This window comes from Coregonus lavaretus (genome assembly GCF_964263955.1).
Source record: "Coregonus lavaretus genome assembly, chromosome: 40".
Taxonomy (NCBI): domain Eukaryota; kingdom Metazoa; phylum Chordata; class Actinopteri; order Salmoniformes; family Salmonidae; genus Coregonus; species Coregonus lavaretus.
In genome coordinates, this window is record NC_140027.1 from 3,292,468 (window position 1) to 3,312,770 (window position 20,303).

Here is a 20,303-nt window from a genome sequence, read left to right on the forward strand (position 1 = left end):
TTTTTGTTCAGTAATAGAAACATCTGAGCCATTAATATTTATAGGCCTAAATAGGGTGTTTGTGAAATTTTACACTACAATAAAATGCAATGGATGTGTTCTAATTTACGAATAGAACCTCCTCAATCTTCTATGTAATGGTCAGTAAAGCGACATTTTGGGGACGCCAATAAGATCAAACACATTTATTCCATAGGGCAACAACCCTTGACGTCGTCTCTGCGACCTCTCTCTCTTCACATGGATTGATTGGATGCTTACGCACGAACGATGTCATGCATGGAAAGCGCATCACTAAAATAACAGCATGGTCATAAGTGGGACGTGCGTAAAAGGCACATCAACATCCATTCGTGCCACTGATGCGCGCGTGATTCCATATGCGCGCTCGTGTGGTCCTTGAAACTTGGAGCATCCCACGAAGTGCACATCAGGCTTGGTGAAACATCCAGCGACGAGAAATAATACAGGCTAGGCTACAATAAGTTAGAGTAGGCTACTCGATTGTTTGAATGTGATACCGCGAACGGTTACGCATGAGCCGCGGCACACTCTCCAACAGTGAGAATAGTGAAAGGAGAAACGGGATCTAGTACAAGAATACTTGGACGAATAATCGATTTAATTTTTATAGGAAAACGTTGACTAAGTGTCACCCAAACGACCAGAACATGAAGAAAAGTCCTGCGAATTCGGGTATGTTGGGAAATGTGTTATTTCACTAGTGTTTATTTCCAAAATATCTTGGCGGCTTGTTGTAGCTGATGTGATATTTTTGAGTGCATGTCTGTCTACTGTGTATTTTCAGCACTTAGTTTGATTCCTTTGTATTTTAATTTGAACCTCTTTTATATACATTTCTGAATACATTTTAGTTTAATGATCAATGGGCTAGTGTTTTTCCCTACATGTCTGCATGTGTACCATATGCCTGGATTTCCCTGTATTTTCATTACTTGCATGTCTGGTCGTTAGACAAATGAAAGATAGCCTATACTTAAACGCAGGGAGCAGTACAGGTCAGTCACCCCTTAATCCCTTTTCTCTCCTTTTATTTATTATCTCTCTCTCTACACAGCTCTGCCCCCACCCCCCCACCCTCCTCTTTTTTATTTTTCTTCTCTCCCCTCTGACCAGTGTGTGTACGCAGACTGAGTGTTCTCCATCTAGAGGACAGCCCCCTGGACTTCTCTAGCCATTAAGGCCTCTGTCTGTCTCATTATGCATCATCCCTCTGTCCTTCTCCTTCCCGCTCTCTATGGCTGTGATGTGCTGGCCCTCTCTAGGCTATGCTCTATTAATACACATAGTGGTGTGTGTGTGTGTGTGTGTATGTCTGTCACAGCATACCTCTGCTCACTGGCTCCTCTCAGACCACATCTGTGCTTCCCGCTCGTTCCCAACGTTCAGGACCACAGGACTGGCTCCTGGGATCAAGTGGATCAGAGAATCGGAAAAGAACACATGCTGATGCCACAGTGTTTTTTATTGTGTTGGGATTCATACTCAGATCACGGTTGGCAAAACAGCACAAATAGATATGGAACCAGGCTAAGCATCGTTAAGTCAGTGTGTGACCTTTCAGAGGGAAGGAGAATGGCCTTTAAAGCAGGACCTTTTCCAACATAGCATTACCCTCAGCAGTTTATGGAGTGTTATCAGTGATTATCATTGTATGTCGGCTCCTATCTCTGTTTATCATCCCAGAGACCTGGGAGACCTCTGATACGGATACCAGCCCTCTCTTAGTGGTGGTGTTGAGACAAACCAGACAGCCTGTCCCAATTCACTCCCTAACCCTTCTCCTTGGGCCTTTCCTTTCGATGTTAAATCTGTAAGGTGTTAGCAATATGGTGGAAGCTCCCCCACTACACTGCTGATACCTATTCAGACCCTTCAGATTTGCTTATACTGATACCAGTGCTCTGTTTGTGAGGTTGAGACGAAACAGAGACCCACTCTGAGGGGAAACTCACCCTGGGGCTTTTCTGCTTAGTTCAAGCATTGCATGGATGCGTCCTGCTCTGTTGCCTGTATTTCTGAGCTGATTCTTCATGAGTTATGATGATGCTGGATGCTCTGTTCTAGCGGCAATTCTGGGCTTGTGTAGTTGTCACAAGTGGAGATGTTGAGAGAAATGGGGAGAAATGTGAAAAAGCACCTGCCGCAATGGTGAAAAATAACCTGCCTCAGGTTTGCTCTGGTCTATTTCCCATCGCTGTGGTTAGCGCTGGTCTATTTACCATTGCTGTGGTTAGCTCTGGTCTATTTCCCATCACTGTGGTTAGCTCTGGTCTATTTTGCATCGCTGTGTAACAGTGGGGGGTCCTTCTACCTCATCTACTCTCCTCCTCAGTCTTCCATTACTAATGACCAGTGGACATAATTTGATATTATTAGATATTTTTGTCCACAAAGAGGAAGACTTTTGTTTTGTGTCTGATGTCTCCTATGAAGGCAAGGCCAGTGAATCTTCATCTGGACAGAGGCCTCTGTCTGTCTGTCTGTCTGTCTGTCTGTCTGTCTGTCTGTCTGTCTGTCTGTCTGTCTGTCTGTCTGTCTGTCTGTCTGTCTGTCTGTCTGTCTGTCTGTCTGTCTGTCTGTCTGTCTGTCTGTCTGTCTGTCTGTCTGTCTGTCTGTCTGTCTGTCTGTCTGTCTGTCTGTCTGTCTGTCTGTCTGTCTGTCTGTCTGTCTGTCTGTCTGTCTGTCTGTCTGTCTGTCTGTCTGTCTGTCTGTCTGTCTGTCTGTCTGTCTGTCTGTCTGTCTGTCTGTCTGTCTGTCTGTCTGTCTGTCTGTCTGTCTGTCTGTCTGTCTGTCTGTCTGTCTGTCTGTCTGTCTGTCTGTCTGTCTGTCTGTCTGTCTGTCTGTCTGTCTGTCTGTCTGTCTGTCTGTCTGTCTGTCTGTCTGTCTGTCTGTCACACACATTGAGAACTAATGGGCTGGATGTACCCATGTTGTTGCTTATTTTCCAGTAACAAACTCCAAATTAAAGCGTGGTGGGGGCTCAGCTGAATAAATGCACTCCCCATCTCTCTCTCTGTACACATGAGCAAACCCAGTCAGCTGCGCTGTACACTGACTCCTCTAAGGATTCATCCTCACACTGAATGGACCTTTTGTGTTACGGAGTTGCTTAAGGGGGTGTTATGAACTCGTTGCACTTGCCATTTTTTGATACTTGCCTCCATAATGAAATGGGTGTCAGGTCTCTGATGTGCATTAGCAGCAAGCCTTTCAAAGACTTAATAGCAAATAAAATGATTCGGTGAAGTGTAATGACCCCATCTGCATGATTTTTCACCACGAAAATGGCTAAGTTAGTACTAACAGGAAAGAGAGACCAGAAATTAATTTATTGTTAGTGTGTATGAGTTACTAATCTGTAACAGTGTTTTTGTTTTGTTTGTCAGATGTGTCTGTTTGTTTGTTTGTGTGTGGTGTAGTCGTCCTTAAGAGAGCAGCACTCACAGTGATGTCATTGATGTGAGGAAGTGACAAAATGATCTCAGTCCCCAGGGTGAGCCCTGTGTACAGTATTTTGCTTAAGGAGGCTGTTGGCCTAGGTTTGGCCCCAATTTGGCCCTGGCAGATGTGCATTGGGGGCAACTGGGACCACTAGGCATCTCTGGTTCCTGGGCACAGACAGTTGGTCCTGGTCTTGGGTACCCCCACACAGAGAGTGCAGGCTTTTGTTCCAGCCAAACACTAACTCTTGAATCAACTAATCAATGAGCCATTGACCAGTTGAATAAGGTGTGCTGGATCAGCTGATTCAGATTAGTGCTGGGCTGGAACAAATGCCTGCAAACTGTGTGAGTGTGTCTGGACCAGAATTGAGCAACACCGTAGTAACGGGATGCTGTGTATCAACCCTCTGTGTGGGTGGACAAGTTGAGCAACCCTGTATGTAATAAGGAACTTTGTGTATCTAGTTTTTCTCATTAGGCTTCAGTGTGTCAGGCGTCCTCCTACTCAGTAGAACAATGGCAGATCCAGGTCCCGTAGTGACCAAGCAGCAGATGAGGAGTCAATACTGCTCTTTATGTCTTCTTAACAATGCTGCCTTACAGTGAAGCCAGCTCATTCCCTGAATCTGAGACACTCTGTACTGGACCAACTCCAACTCCATTAATACACACTGTGGATAGTGCTTCCAATGGTTCAGTGAGTTAGAGCATGGTGCTGGCAACACAAGGGTTGTGGATTCAATTTCCCACATGGGCCATTGTTTTAAAATTTTGGCCTGTCATTGTTAATGTTAACCATTCTGGAAGTCTCTTTAGAATAAAGTGTCTGCTAAATGACCTATTAAGCTCTCTCATTGATGAGTATCACATCAGAACTCCCACTCAGAAAAACCCACAACTTAGCCTATGGCTCTCAAAGGGACTTGGTGTTCTGTGAATTTGCGTATCCCCTCAAACGGTTACATCTCCATTTCCTGCTTTAAGCTTTAAGCTTTCATTAGCCTAATCTTAAGCCCCCCATAGGAAGTGACCCATTACTTATTATGACTAATTTGTCTCCTGTCTCCCCAGGTCCAGATGCCTCTATAATTAGCCTCGCTGTGCAAGAATGCCCACTGACGTTTTGTTTCAGAATGCCGTCAAAAATGCCGGAAATTCTGTGGTGTGCTCTATGACATCATTAGCCACTGTGTTCAGCTATATATAGGGATGTTGATTTGTGTAACACGGATGACGTTTCAGCTTAAAGCCGGAAGGGATGACTGCCATTTTACGGGCTCCTAACGAACTGTGCTATTTTGTTAGTTTTTTCGCATTGTTTGTAATTTATTTAGTACATAAAGTTGCTGCTACCGTCTCTTATGACCGAAAAGAGCTTCTGGACATCAGAACAGCGATTACTCACCTCGAACTGGACGAAGAGATTTTCTTTAATGAGTCTGACGCGAAGGATATACTGCTCTCTGGAGACCAGGCCCAGATCTCCGTCATTTGCATGAAGAAAAGGCGGAAATACAGAGGGAGAAGGTCGGTGTGCCTTTTTAGGATTCGTAGGCGAATGAGTAAATCGCCATTACCATCGGTTCTATTGGCCAAAGTGCAATCACTGGAAAACAAACTATATGATCTACGTTCGAGACTATCCTACCAACTGGACATTAAAAACTGTAATATCTTATGTTTCACCGAGTCGTGGCTGGACGACGACACGGATAATATAGAGCTGTCTGCGTTTTCCATAAATCGACAGGATAGAGCAGCTATGTCTGGTAAGACGAGGGGCGGGGGTGTGTGTCTATTTGTCGATAACAGCTGGTGCGCAATGTCTAATATTAATGAAGTCTCGAGGTATTGCTCGCCTGAGGTAGAGTACCTCATGATAAGCTGTAGACCACACTATCTACCAAGAGTTCTCATCTATATTATCGGTAGCCATCTATTTACCACCACAAACCGATGCTGGCAATAAGACCACACTCAACGAGCTGTATAAGGCCATAAGCAAACAAGAAAATCCTAGTGGCCGGGGACTTTAATGCAGGCAAACTTAAATCTGTTTTACCTCATTTCTACCAGCATGTCACATGCAACCAGAGGGAAAGAAATCTAGACCACCTTTACTCCACACACAGAGACGCATACAAAGCTCTCCATTGCCCTCCATTTGGCAAATCTGACCATAATTATATCCTCCTGATTCCTAAAGCAGGAATTACCAGTGACTCGCTCAATACGGAAGTGGTCAGATGACGCGGATGCTACGCTACAGCACTGTTTTGCTAGCACAGACTGGAATATGTTCATCCAATGGCAATGAGGAGTATACCACCTCAGTCACCGGCTTCATAATTTTTTTTATTTTTTTTATTTCACCTTTATTTAACCAGGTAAGCCAGTTGAGAACAAGTTCTCATTTACAACTGCGACCTGGCCAAGATAAAGCAAAGCAGTGCGATAAAAACAACAACACAGAGTTACATATGGGGTAAAAAACATAAAGTCAAAGATACAACAGAAAATATATATACAGTGTGTGCAAATGTAGCAAGTTATGGAGGTAAGGCAATAAATAGGCTATAGTGCAAAATAATTACAATAGTATTAACACTGGAATGCTAGATGTGCAAGAGATTATGTGCAAATAGAGATACTTGGGTGCAAAAGAGCAAAATAAATAACAATATAGGGATGAGGTAGTTGGGTGGGCTAATTTCAGATGGGATGTGTACAGGTGCAGTGATCGGTAAGGTGCTCTGACAACTGATGCTTAAAGTTAGTGAGGGAGATAAGAGTCTCCAGCTTCAGAGATTTTTGCAATTCGTTCCAGTCATTGGCAGCAGAGAACTGGAAGGAATGGCGGCCAAAGGAGGTGTTGGCTTTGGGAATGACCAGTGAGATATACCTGCTGGAGCGCAGACTACGGGTGGGTGCTGCTATGGTGACCAATGAGCTAAGATAAGGCGGGGATTTGCCTAGCAGTGATTTATAGATGGCCTGGAGCCAGTGGGTTTGACGACGAACATGTAGTGAGGACCAGCCAACAAGAGCGTACAGGTCACAGTGGTGGGTAGCGTATGGGGCTTTGGAGACAAAACGGATGGCACTGTGATAGACTACATCCAATTTGCTGAGTAGAGTGTTGGAGGCTATTTTGTAAATGACATCGCCGAAGTCAAGGATCGGTAGGATAGTCAGTTTTACGAGGGCATGTTTGGCAGCATGAGTGAAGGAGGCTTTGTTGCGAAATAGGAAGCCGATTCTAGATTTAACTTTGGATTGGAGATTCTTTATGTGAGTCTGGAAGGAGAGTTTACAGTCTAACCAGACACCTAGGTATTTGTAGTTGTCCACATACTCTAGGTCAGACCCGTCAAGAGTGGTGATTCTAGTCGGGTGGGCGGGTGCCAGCAGCGTTCGATTGAAAAGCATGCATTTAGTTTTACTAGTGTTTAAGAGCAGTTGGAGGCTACTGAAGGAGTGTTGTATGGCATTGAAGCTCGTTTGGAGGTTTGTTAACACAGTGTCCAATGAAAGGCCAGATGTATACAAAATGGTGTCGTCTGCGTAGAGGTGGATCTGAGAGTCACCAGCAGCAAGAGCGACATCATTGATATACACGGAGAAAAGTGTCAGCCCAAGAATTGAACCCTGTGGCACCCCCATAGAGACTGCCATAGGTCCAGACAACAGGCCCTCCGATTTGACACACTGAACTCTATCTGAGAAGTAGTTGGTGAACCAGGCGAGGCAGTCATTTGAGAAACCAAGGCTATTTAGTCTGCCAATAAGAATGCGGTGGTTGACAGAGTCGAAAGCCTTGGCCAGGTCGATGAAGACGGCTGCACAGTACTGTCTATTATCAATCGCGGTTATAATATCGTTTAGGACCTTGAGCGTGGCTGAAGTGCACCCATGACCAGCTCGGAAACCGGATTGCATAGCGGAGAAGGTACGGTGGTATTCGAAATGGTCGGTGATCTGTTTGTTAACTTGGCTTTCAAATACTTTCGAAAGGCAGGGCAGGATGGATATAGGTCTGTAGCAGTTTGGATCTAGAGTGTCACCCCCTTTGAAGAGGGGGATGACCGCGGCAGCTTTCCAATCTCTGGGGATCTCAGACGTTATGAAAGAGAGGTTGAACAGACTAGTAATAGGGGTTGCGACAATTTCGGCGGCTAGTTTTAGAAAAAAAGGGTCCAGATTGTCTAGCCCAGCTGATTTGTAGGGGTCCAGATTTTGCAGCTCTTTCAAAACGTCAGCTGTCTGAATTTGTGTGAAGGAGAAGCGGGGGGGGCATGGGCAAGTTTCAGCGGAGGGTACAGAGTTGGTGGCCGGGGTAGTGGTAGCCAGATGGAAAGCATGGCCAGCTGTAGCAAAATGCTTGTTGAAATTCTCGATTATTGTAGATTTATCGGTGGTGATAGTGTTTCCTAGCCTCAGTGCAGTGGGCAACTGGGAGGAAGTGCTCTTATTCTCCATGGACTTTACAGTGTCCGTATAAGTGCATTGACGAAGTCGTCCTCACAGTGACCGTATGTACATATCCCAACCAGAAGCCATGGATTACAGGCAACATCCGCACCGAGCTAAAGGCTAGAGCTGCCGCTTTCAAGGAGCGGGACACTAATCCGGATGCTTATAAGAAATCCTGCTATCCCCTCAGACGAACCATCAAACAGGCAAAGCGTCAATACAGGACTAAGATTTAATGCTACTACACCGGCTCTGACGCTTGTCAGATGTGGCAGGGCTTGCAAACTATTACGGACTACAAAGGGAAACCCAGCCGCGAGTTGCCCAGTGACGCGAGCCTACCAGATGAGCTAAATGCCTGTTATGCTCGCTTCGAGGCAAGCAACACTGAAGCATGAATGAGAGCACCAGCAGTTCAAATTGACTGTGTGATCACGCTCTCCGTAGCCGATGTGAGTAAGAACTTTAAACAGGTCAACATTCACAAGGCCGCAGGGCCAGATGGATTACCAGGGCGTGTACAAAGGCATGCGACATGTGTCTTCACTGACATTTTCAACCTCTGTAATACCCACATGTTTCAAGCAGACCACCATAGTCCCTGTGCCCAAGAATGCGAAGTTAACCTGCCTAAATGACTACCGCCCCGTTGCACCCACATCGGTAGCCATTAAGTACTTTGAAAGGCTGGTCATGGCTTACGTCAACACCATCATCCCGGAAACCCTAGACCCACTCCAATTCGCATACCGCCCCAACAGATTCACAGATGACACAATCTCAATCGCACTCCACACTGCCCTTTCCCACCTGGACAAAAGGAACACCTATGTGACAATGCTGTTCATTGACTACAGCTCAGCGTTCAACACCATAGTGCCCACAAAGCTCATCACTAAGCTAAGGACCCTGGGACTAAACACCTCCCTCTGCAACTGGATCCTGGACTTCCTGACGGGCTGCCCCCAGGTGGTAAGGGTAGGCAACAACACATCTGCCATGCTGATCCTCAAAACTGGGGCCCCTCAGGGGTGCGTGCTTAGTCCCCTCCTGTATTCCCTGTTCACCCACGACTGATTGGCGAAGCACGACTCTAACACCATCCTTAAGTTTGCTGATGACACAACAGTGGTAGGCTTGATCACCGACAACGATGAAACAGCCTATAGGGAGGAGGTCAGAGACCTGGCAGTGTGGTGCCAGGATAACAACCTCTCCCTCAATGTGAGCAAGACAAAGGAGATTATCGTGGACTACAGGAAAAAGAGGGCCAAACAGGCCCCCATTAACATCGACGGGGCTGTAGTGGAGCGTGTCGAGAGTTTCAGGCTCCTTGGTGTATACATCACCAACAAACTATCATGCTCCAAACACACCAAGACAGTCGTGAAGAGGGCACGACAACACCTTTTCTCCCTCAGGAGACTGAAAAGATTTGGCATGGGTCCCGAGATCCTCAAAAAGTTATACAGCTGCACCATCGAGAGCTTCCTGACCGGTTGCATCACCGCCTGGTATGGAAACTGCTCGGCATCCGACCATAAGGCGCTACAGAGGGTAGTGCGTGTGGCCCAATACATCACTGGGGCCAAGCTTCCTGCCATCCAGGACCTATATACTAGGCAGTGTCAGAGGAAGGCCCAAAAAATTGTCAAAGACTCCAGTCACCCAAGTCAAAGACTGTTCTCCCTCTGTTTTTACACTGCTGCTACTCACTGTTTATTATCTATGCATAGTCACTTTACCCCAACCTACATGTACAAACTACCTCGACTAACCTGTACCCCCACACATTGACTTGGTATCGGTACCCCCTGTATATAGCCTCGTTATTGTTATATAATTTTATTGTATTACTTTATTTTTTACTTTTAGTTTATTTAGTAAATATTTTCTGAACTCTATTTCTTTAACTGCATTGTTGGTTAAGGGCTTGTAAGTAAGCATTTCACGGTAAGGTCTACACCTGTTGTATTCAGCGTATGTAACAAATACAATTTGATTTGATTTTAAAACAGGGCCATGTCACTATGGCTTAGGGTGATGGGCAGTCCTCTAGCATTATTCATTATTTAGTTATATAACTTAAATAAAACACACACGCCTTCTGTTGAGAGCAGCTGTCATTAACAAAGCATTACTAATGAGCTAGTCATTATTGCCATGCAAATGAGCTTGTAAACATAATGTGGACAGTCATATTTGGGGGTAACAGACTGGGTCAGTCATTTAATCAAGATAACAGTTTTTCCCCCAAAACTGTTGATTGCATTTCCGCAGATGCATTAAAAACAGTAATTGACTGAGTAATAGCATGTTTTTTTTTAAAGAGTCGATTTTAAAGTACTATGGTAGGTCATGTGGATGCCATGTCAATTAATAGTTGCTTAATGTCCCAGTAGAAGCCACGTAGGGCATATTTAACACTCTGCGGTCTTGTATTTATCTGGGAGTGCTCTGTTGCCAAACTCCACATGCACAGACACTACCACAGCGCTCGTGTGTGTGTGTGTATGTGTGTGGAGACTGTCTGGGTCAGTGCAGCAGATTTAGACATCAGGAGCCTGCCATGCTGATTACAGGGGCACAAGCCACACGGAACCACAGGAACTCTCTTTCTCTCCCTCTGCCTCTCAATTTCTCCTCTCTCCTGCTCTCTCTTTCCTCTCTATCTTTCCCTATGCTTTCTCCCTCTCTCCCTCTATCTCTCGCTCTCTCTCTCTCACTCACCATGACTCAGTTCAGTCTAATTCGCAGGGACAGGACAGAGGTGTGTGTGGGTGGAATCTCAAAACACACATTATTGTTGACTACCTAGCCCTCAGTCTTGTCTGTCCATACACTCTGTACCCTGCTGTGTGTTAGGCAGTACTTAGTGAATTGATAACGCATCCAAGCCACTGTTGATGATTAATTATCTCAGTGTCAACATGTGTCAGTATTTAACTCCATCTGTCAGTTCCATCAACTCTCAACTCTATCAGTTATTCAAAAATCAAAATGCTAAGTGTGGTTCTGACCTGGGTATTAGATAGCCTGAGTCCCAGATCTGTTTGTGCTGTCTTGCCAACTCCCTTGCTATGAGTGTCACGCCAAACAAGTTGCAGCACAAACAGATCAGAGACTCAGGCTAGGTCTGGGCTATGTATAGCTGGAGACTCCTGGACCAGAGACTGTGAGGATATCCCATTCTGCCCTGTTTGCTGCCAGCTTCCTCCAGGCTCTAATTACTACCTTATGGTGAGTAAATATCCAGCAGATATCCCAGTACTACCACAGCCACACTGGGAAGGACAGACAGACGGACTGCAGTCCAAGCACTTTTACAGCACAAGATTTGATTTAACATCTTACTGACCTGGAATTGGGGTTGGGGGTTGTCAGACTTTTGGAAGGAAAAAAGTACAGTGGGGGAAAAAAGTATTTAGTCAGCCACCAATTGTGCAAGTTCTCCCACTTAAAAAGATGAGAGACGCCTGTAATTTTCATCATAGGTACACGTCAACTATGACAGACAAATGGAGGAAAAAAAATCCAGAAAATCACATTGTAGGATTTTTTATGAATTTATTTGCGAATTATGGTGGAAAATAAGTATTTGGTCACCTACAAACAAGCAAGATTTCTGGCTCTCACAGACCTGTAACTTCTTCTTTAAGAGGCTCCTCTGTCCTCCACTCGTTACCTGTATTAATGGCACCTGTTTGTACTTGTTATCAGTATAAAAGACACCTGTCCACAACCTCAAACAGTCACACTTCAAACTCCACTATGGCCAAGACCAAAGAGCTGTCAAAGGACACCAGAAACAAAATTGTAGACCTGCACCAGGCTGGGAAGACTGAATCTGCAATAGGTAAGCAGCTTGGTTTGAAGAAATCAACTGTGGGAGCAATTATTAGGAAATGGAAGACATACAAGACCACTGATAATCTCCCTCGATCTGGGGCGTCCACGCAAGATCTCACCCCGTGGGGTCAAAATGATCACAAGAACGGTGAGCAAAAATCCCAGAACCACACGGGGGGACCTAGTGAATGACCTGCAGAGAGCTAGCACAAAAGTCTACCATCAGTAACACACTACGCCGCCAGGGACTCAAATCCTGCAGTGCCAGACGTGTCCCCCTGCTTAAGCCAGTACATGTCCAGGCCCGTCTGAAGTTTGCTAGAGTGCATTTGGATGATCCAGAAGAGGATTGGGAGAATGTCAGATGAAACCAAAATAGAACTTTTTGGTAAAAACTCAACTCGTCGTGTTTGGAGGACAACGAATGCTGAGTTGCATCCAAAGAACACCATACCTACTGTGAAGCATGGGGGTGGAAACATCATGCTTTGGGGCTGTTTTTCTGAAAAGGGACCAGGACGACTGATCCGTGTAAAGGAAAGAATGAATGGGGCCATGTATCGTGAGATTTTGAGTGAAAACCTCCTTTCATCAGCAAGGGCATTGAAGATGAAACGTGGCTGGGTCTTTCAGCATGACAATGATCCCAAACACACCGCCCGGGCAACGAAGGAGTGGCTTCGTAAGAAGCATTTCAAGGTCCTGGAGTGGCCTAGCCAGTCTCCAGATCTCAACCCCATAGAAAATCTTTGGAGGGAGTTGAAAGTCCGTGTTGCCCAGCGACAGCCCCAAAACATCACTGCTCTAGAGGAGATCTGCATGGAGGAATGGGCCAAAATACCAGCAACAGTGTGTGAAAACCTTGTGAAGACTTACAGAAAACGTTTGACCTGTGTCATTGCCAACAAAGGGTATATAACAAAGTATTGAGAAACTTTTGTTATTGACCAAATACTTATTTTCCACCATAATCTGCAAATAAATTAATTAAAAATCCTACAATGTGATTTTCTGGAGAAAAAAAATCTCATTTTGTCTGTCATAGTTTACGTGTACCTATGATGAAAATTACAGGCCTCTCTCATCTTTTTAAGTGGGAGAACTTGCACAATTGGTGGCTGACTAAACACTTTTTTTCCCCACTGTATGTCTTTGAGTTAGAGTTGAGAAATGATTGTCCTGTGGAGGGGAGTGGGTTAGATTGTAGATAGTAGTTTATATCTGTTTTGTACTGTGAGCAGCCATACCAAGAGTGATTACTCATCCTTTGGGACAATGCTTATTCAGCTATATATTGGCCATGAAATTCATTCTCTATTTGGTTATGAACTGGGAAGTGTAACTTCTCTCACTGACTGGTTTACACCAGGTCATCTTTAACCAATGAAAACCATGAGAAACTGCTAGCAAACAGAACCGTCAAGGACCAAGTCTAATCACTGTCTTATTGAATCCAGGCCTCACTCATTAACTCAACCACACTGACTCCACATAATCACAATCTCAATCTGCGTCTTTACACTGGTTCAATTGCCTTCTATCTGCCCCATGGCAGGAAATGCCAATCTAGCGAGTGGGAATCAGTGTGTGTGTGAGAAAGAGAAGAGTCCTTAGATCCCCCATAGCCCCAGTGAGCCCCACTCACGCATCCCCTCTCCCGCAGCATTTGGACACCATCAGTGGAGAATCTGGGGATGGGGATTGGGAAAGGGCTGGAGCATGTGGCTGCCATCGGGAGCAGAGAGAATCGGGTGATTGGATCAAATCAAGGTCCCTCAATCATGCAGAGTGTGTGTGTGAGTGTGTGTGTGAGTGTGTGTGTGTGTGTGTGAGTGTGTGTGTGAGTGTGTGTGTGTGAGTGAGTGAGTGTGAGTGTCATAGGCCCCTAGATTAGCAGCTGCTATATGTGTCATAGCAGGGGAAGCAGTAGTTTTATTTAGGATGGTGATACTTTTTAGAACATTGCAGATATAAATGAATATGTAGAGCTTATCGATTCCTTAATGTAAGTGATCCCCAGGACAGCAGGTCTGGTTGTAGGAGCAGGGCAGTAGACAAATGAGAAGGACAGGCCTGTCTGTCTGACAGAGAATAAGGAACTGCACTGCGTAGCGCTGAGATGAGGTCATAGATTGTGGCTGCAGCGATGAATCGGGCACACTCTGTTTTTTATTTTCTCTCTCTCCCTCGCTCCCCTTTTTCTGTGAAAAGTGGATTCTTTACTGCATCATCAGCTCTTCCTGTATGTTTAGGAAGGCGGTCTAAAAGTGTGTGTATGCATGTGTGTGCTTGTGTGTGTATCATCGGCCCCCTGAGGCCCTTCCCCAGATGTGCAGAAGACACTCTCCTACAGAGGGAACCTCCTGATCTCTCCTCTCCTCCTCCTCCTCTTTTTTCTCCTTTCTTCTTCCTCTCCATTGACCCTCAGCCCTTTCACTACCTCCTCCTCTCTTATATCTCTCTCTTCTCTTCCCCCTCATCTTTTACCTCCTTCTGACTGTTCTTTCTCCTTCATAGTGCATCACCGCCCCATAGGCATGTCTTTACTAGTGGCCCGATGTGTGCTGGTCCAGTCCTTGACCCTTATGTAACAAAATGTAGCGCATTTGTAGTCACGCGTTTGGCCATAGGTCATGTACTAAAGTGACGGCTTACATTTCATGTGAACCCTTAGGCTCACCATGCAATGTCCATCACCGTGTAGCCTACAGCTTTTTTGGGGCTTGTGTGTTTGGTGTGTTTGGTCTTGCATGGGTGCTTCTGTGTACGTGGCTGTCTGCGTTTTATGCCCATCTGCCCTACTGCACAACGTGTGTGTGTGTGTGTGTGTGTGTGTGTGTGTGTGTGTGTGTGCGGCTATGTTTACAGGATGTATGGTCATGCGAGAGGAATCTGCTCTGGATAACAGCCTTCCTCCCTTGGCTGGGTGGTGTGTGTGTGTTTCTGCATATGAGTGTGTTTGTGTGTGTGTGCATGCCCATTTGTGTGTGTGCACGCGCATGTCCGTGTGTGTGTCTGTGTGCAGTGTAGGGCTGACTCCAATTATTCGACTGGTCGATTGTTTGGTCGATAGGCTGTTGGTCAACAGAGATTTTTTGTTGTTGTCGAGCAGTAGCAAATATAGATATATTTTTCTTATGGCACACGAGACACCTGTCTTATTTGCGCTCATCTCAGTGAGCTAATCCATTACGGAGGCCGTGGGGATGGCACAGTACAAAGAAGAAGGGGAGTGTGGCTGCACAATGCACGTCTCTCTCCAGAATGCGCTCTCTCCTGCCAATTTGTGCACATTCATTGTTTCATAACTTCATTGTGTGAATTGTTTGCGTTTCATTGTTAGTGTCTTTCAATTCCCCATTACATACAGTTGAAGTCGGAAGTTTACATACACTTAGGTTGGAGTCATTAAAACTCGTTTTTCAACCACTCCACAAATGTCTTGTTAACAAACTATAGTTTTGGCAAGTCGGTTAGAACATCTACTTTGTGCATAACACAAGTAATTTCTCCAACAATTGTTTACAGACAGATTATTTCACTTATAATTCACTGTATCACAATTACAGTGGGTCAGAAGTTTACATACACTAAGTTGACTGTGCCTTTAAACAGCTTGAAAAATTCAGGAAAATGATGTCATGGCTTTAGAAGCTTCTGATAGGTTAATTGACATAATTTGAGTCAATTGGAGGTGTACCTGTGGATGTATTTCAAGGCCTACCTTCAAACTCAGTGCCTCTTTGCTTGACATCATGGGAAAATCAAAAGAAATCAGCCAAGACCTCAGAAAAAAAATTGCAGACCTCCACAAGTCTGGTTCATCCTTGGGAGCAATTTCCAAACGCCTGAAGGTACCACGTTCATCTGTACAAACAATAGTATGCAAGTATAAACACCATGGGACCACGCAGCCGTCATACCGCTCAGGAAGGAGACGCGTTCTGTCTCCTAGAGATGAACGTACTTTGGTGCGAAAAGTGCAAATCAATCCCAGAACAACAGCAAAGGACCTTGTGAAGATGCTGGAGGAAACAGGTACAAAAGTATCTATATCCACAGTAAAACGAGACCTATATCGACATAACCTGAAAGGCCGCTCAGCAAGGAAGAAGCCACTGCTCCAAAACCGCCATAAAAAAACCAGACTACGGTTTGCAACTGCACATGGGGACAAATATCGTACTTTTTGGAGAAATGTCCTCTGGTCTGATGAAACAAAAATAGAACTGTTTGGCCATAATGTCCATCGTTATGTTTGGAGGAAAAAGGGGGTTGCTTGCAAGCCGAAGAACACCATTCCAACCGTGAAGCACGGGGGTGGCAGCATCATGCTTTGGGGGTGTTTTGCTGCAGGAGGGACTGGTGCATTTGACAAAATAGATGGCATCATAAGGAAGGAAAATTATGTGGATATATTGAAGTAACATCTCAAGACATCATTCAGGAAGTTAAAGCTTGGTCGCAAATGGGTCTTCCAAATGAACAATGACCCCAAGCATACTTCCAAAGTTGTGGCAAAATGGCTTAAGGACAACAAAGTCAAGGTATTGGAGTGGCCATCACAAAGCCCTGACCTCAATCCTATAGAAAATGTGTGGGCAGAACTGAAAAAGCGTGTGCGAGCAAGGAGGCCTACAAACCGGACTCAGTTACATCAGCTCTGTCAGGAGGAATGGGCCAAAATTCACCCAACTTATTGTGGGAAGCTTGTGGAAGGCTACCTGAAAAATTTGACCCAAGTTAAACAATTTAAAGGCAATGCTACCAAATACTAATTGAGTGTATGTAAACGTCTGACCCACTGGGAATGTGATGAAAGAAATAAAAGCTCAAATAAATCATTCTCTCTACTATCATTCTGGCATTTCACATTCTTAAAATAAAGTGGTGATCCTAACTGACCTAAGACAGGGAATTTTTACTAGGATTAAATGTCAGGAATTGTGAAAAACTGAGTTTAAATGTATTTGGCTAAGGTGTATGTAAACTTCCGACTTCAACTGTATATCACCAGTAGTACATTTACCGTTAATTCCTATCATTTCTAATCTACAATCTTTGTTTGGTTACGGTAATGTCTGTTAATGCATTCAATATATTATTATTCCAGTCTTTTACCGTTCTCTTTGTAGGAGTGGACACGTTGTTTGCAGAGCACTTAACCTATGCTACACTTGTAAGAAACACGTTTTGGTTTATTTCATTCCATTTACGAGTTCAGTCAATGTCGAGTATCGACGCGCACCTTATTACGCATAGAAGTAAACCTATAGGTTTCTCAAAGTAAAGTTTTCTTCACCTCAAACAGTGAGGAAACAAAGTCTGTTTTTACATCCATTGAGAATGACAATAATTCCTCAATGTATTTGAAAAATCTTTCCAGCTCTCTCCCTTTTGAAAACCACTCAGCGTGAAAGGGAAAATGTCATGCTCTGATCCAGTGGAAACGTCATAAAATAGGCCTACTTGATTACTTCTTATCCCTTGCGCAAATAGCCTACAGCTGAGGGCCCAGAATCATTTATACAATGTTGCAAGGCGCTTCAGGCCAGACCCAAGTTAATAGTTGATACAATGTTTCAAGTTCGTTGCAGACAGGCCTTTTTTAGGTTTGTATTATTTTCATTTAGATTTGGATAGAATTTTGATTAACCACATGACAATGATTTTGAGATACGAAGACGTTATTATAAATGAAATGAAACTGTTCCACGAAAATGTGCATATGAAAACCATAACTGGCACGCAGATCAGTAGAAATGGTAAGATAAATTGGCATTCCAAGTGAGAAAGTTTGCCGACTCCTCGTGCAGCCTATTACCGGCAACTTCAGGAGAGTAATGTCAGAATCTGCGAAAGGCAGCAGGAGCGGGGGTTGGATGATCGGGACAGGTTAAGGTTTTCTTCTTCTGGTTTCTTGATCTCTGGCTCCCTCTTGAGTCATATGTGTCTTATTTCATCAAACAGTGAGCTTAAAGCACCAGACAAGCTCAATGACGTCTCTCTACAGATAGATGCTGGAGCTGGTCTCCCTCCTCTCTCTACAGATAGACACTGGAGCTGGACTCTCTCCTCTCTCTACAGATAGACACTGGAGCTGGACTCTCTCCTCTCTCTACAGATAGACACTGGAGCTGGTCTCTCTCTCCTCCATTAGGTCTCAGCATGCAGCCACTACAGTACAGCCCTGTTGAGGCTTATAGTAAACCAACGTTGAATCAGAGCTGGCTTACCGTAGCACCACTGTTTAAATGCTGTACACATATCACAAATCAAAATGTGTGACACCAAAAGATACTGCTGTCTTGTTAGTTGTCTGAGTGTTACAAATAAGAAGTCACAGATTCTCACGTGTGCATATATGTGTTTCTGTGTGTGTGTTTGTGCGCGTGGCCGCGTGCGTGCCTGCTTGCATATGTCTGTGTGTGAGAGACCACAGTGCTTTTGGGCTCAGGCCAAGGGTCTGACTCTATCTCGCCTGACCAGCTGAGCACTGACTAGTTCCAGGGTAGACTGGGTTAGTGCTGCCATTTGACTGCCCTAAAGAGTTCTCCTTAATTAAAACATGTCATAAGCAGTCATTGCGTTCTACTAACTTTGTTATTGCTCAACAGCTTTAACGGAAAAGGGAAGGGTGTTTTTTTATGTTGCTAGTCTTGACCCTGATTTTCTCTGCTTCAAATGTCTGAGGACTGAGCAGCATGAGACACACACACACACACACACGCTAAAACACACACACACACACACACACACACACACGCTAAAACACACACACACACACAGAGTGCAGGATGAGGCGGAATCAGCCAGGGGCCTCAAATCAGGCCTCTATTTATGACAGACTTACGTAACATTGAAAAACACCATGTGGATGTAATTTGGCTTCTTCCTTATGACTGAGTTCCTCTTTAATTCAGCATCAAAAAGGTGAGAATTTATCCAGAGTAGCTTTGATCTGTTTCTTTGTGTGACCTTTAGTAACCACACAGTGTGTATGTGTGTGTGTGTGTTTGTGTGAGAGCGCACGCATGGACACACCAACACACACATATGGACACACAAACACAAATCCACACACCCCTATCCCTCCATCCAGTCCCTCTACTCCCCCACACAGACATATGGCCATATGACATGAGCAGTGGGGGAGTGAGGAGAGCCAGAGGCAGGAGGTGCAGCAGAGGGGGAAGAGACATACAACTCCACAGAGATGGTTTGGGTTAGAAGGGACCCTAGATAACAGGTTTCTTTTAAAAGGGCTATGTAGATACACATAACCCCACTGCTCATCCATGACTGTCTCATTCCCACTAGGATCAGGTGTGTGTGTGTGTAGAGTGGGGTGTTTGTGTGTGTGTGTGTGTGCCACAAAACTCTGTAATCTATTAGCCATGGGGCACCCTTTCATGACTGGTTCCAACTTCCTTGGGTCACTCATACAGTAGATTGAGCTATTTAAAAACAGTATCTTACAAGACAGAGTGGAAATCCCAGAGAAGTTTATTATGAATGGGTGTGAACTCACTTCTGATCACACTCTTTGGCAGAGAGACTGTTATTCCAGTGCAAAGTTTGGCTCAATTTTATGCTTTTGACAGCGTATGACAAACCCCCGTCGACACGTACATCATCCCCAGCCCCGTCTCTTGTATCATCATCTCACCTCAGATAAAGCCGGGCGTTTGTCATCGGGGCGAGCCAAGAGAAACAACTTGCCATATCGCAACTGTAGCATATCACTGTCCTCACCCAGCCGCGGTTCCTGTAGACTAAACTAAAACAGCCCAGGACAGGTCACATTCATCTGAAAGAGCCAAAGGGTTTGTCTCCAGTCATGTTTATGCTAAAGCTATCTAGATAGCTAAGTCGCTAACTCTGGCTAGCTAAAGTCGCTTACTCTGCAGTATCTAGGAAGGGATCGGATGTCCCTTTTGAGAACAAATGGAAAGGGAAGTGGAGAGCTTGTAACTTGGACCACCCTCTCCCTTTCACTCACACTCTCACACACACACATGGGTGTGTTTGTTTGTCCGTTTTCTCGCCCAGACGGCGGCTCGCTAAGTGACCTCTCCGGAGAGCAAGGTGGAGGGTCAGAGGTCAGAGTGTGTCCTGCTCTCCCGACGTTAGGGGAGGGGTTGGAAATGGAGTGGGGTTAGGGGTGGGCACTATGGAATGCTCCAGGTCTGTTAAGTGACTCCAGTGTTTGTTTTTACTGATTAAACCCCAGTCAAGAGAACTGGAGCTACTCTGGGAGGATAGAATACACAGTCTCTGATCAGGAAATGTTAAAGTTCCTCTATAACTCTGATACTGTTTTGAGAGTATTCTTCATCCGTTTACCCAATGTTTACATTGTAACCATGGCGTCTTAGGATGGTGTCGAAGGTCCCTACACATACAGTATCAGAGAGGGAATTTGTGTGTGTGAGAGGGGATTGGGGGCCGTTGAATAGAGGTAGCGGGGTGCTTGAGTACCAGGACCCTTCTAGTGTCCTAGTAGTGGAGAGT

At 44.9% G+C, this 20,303-nt stretch overlaps 1 protein-coding gene across 1 annotated transcript in view; it reads left to right on the forward strand.

The window, feature by feature from the left end:
- The first annotated feature begins 622 nt into the window (after positions 1-622).
- Positions 623-20,303, forward strand: part of LOC311113668 (septin-9-like) — an 87,392-nt gene continuing 67,711 nt past the window's right edge. The window contains exon 1 of the mRNA XM_084156948.1: positions 623-696. Coding sequence (XP_084013074.1) covers positions 672-696 — 25 coding nt within the window. The 5' untranslated portion in view covers positions 623-671. The remainder of the gene's footprint in view (positions 697-20,303) is intronic.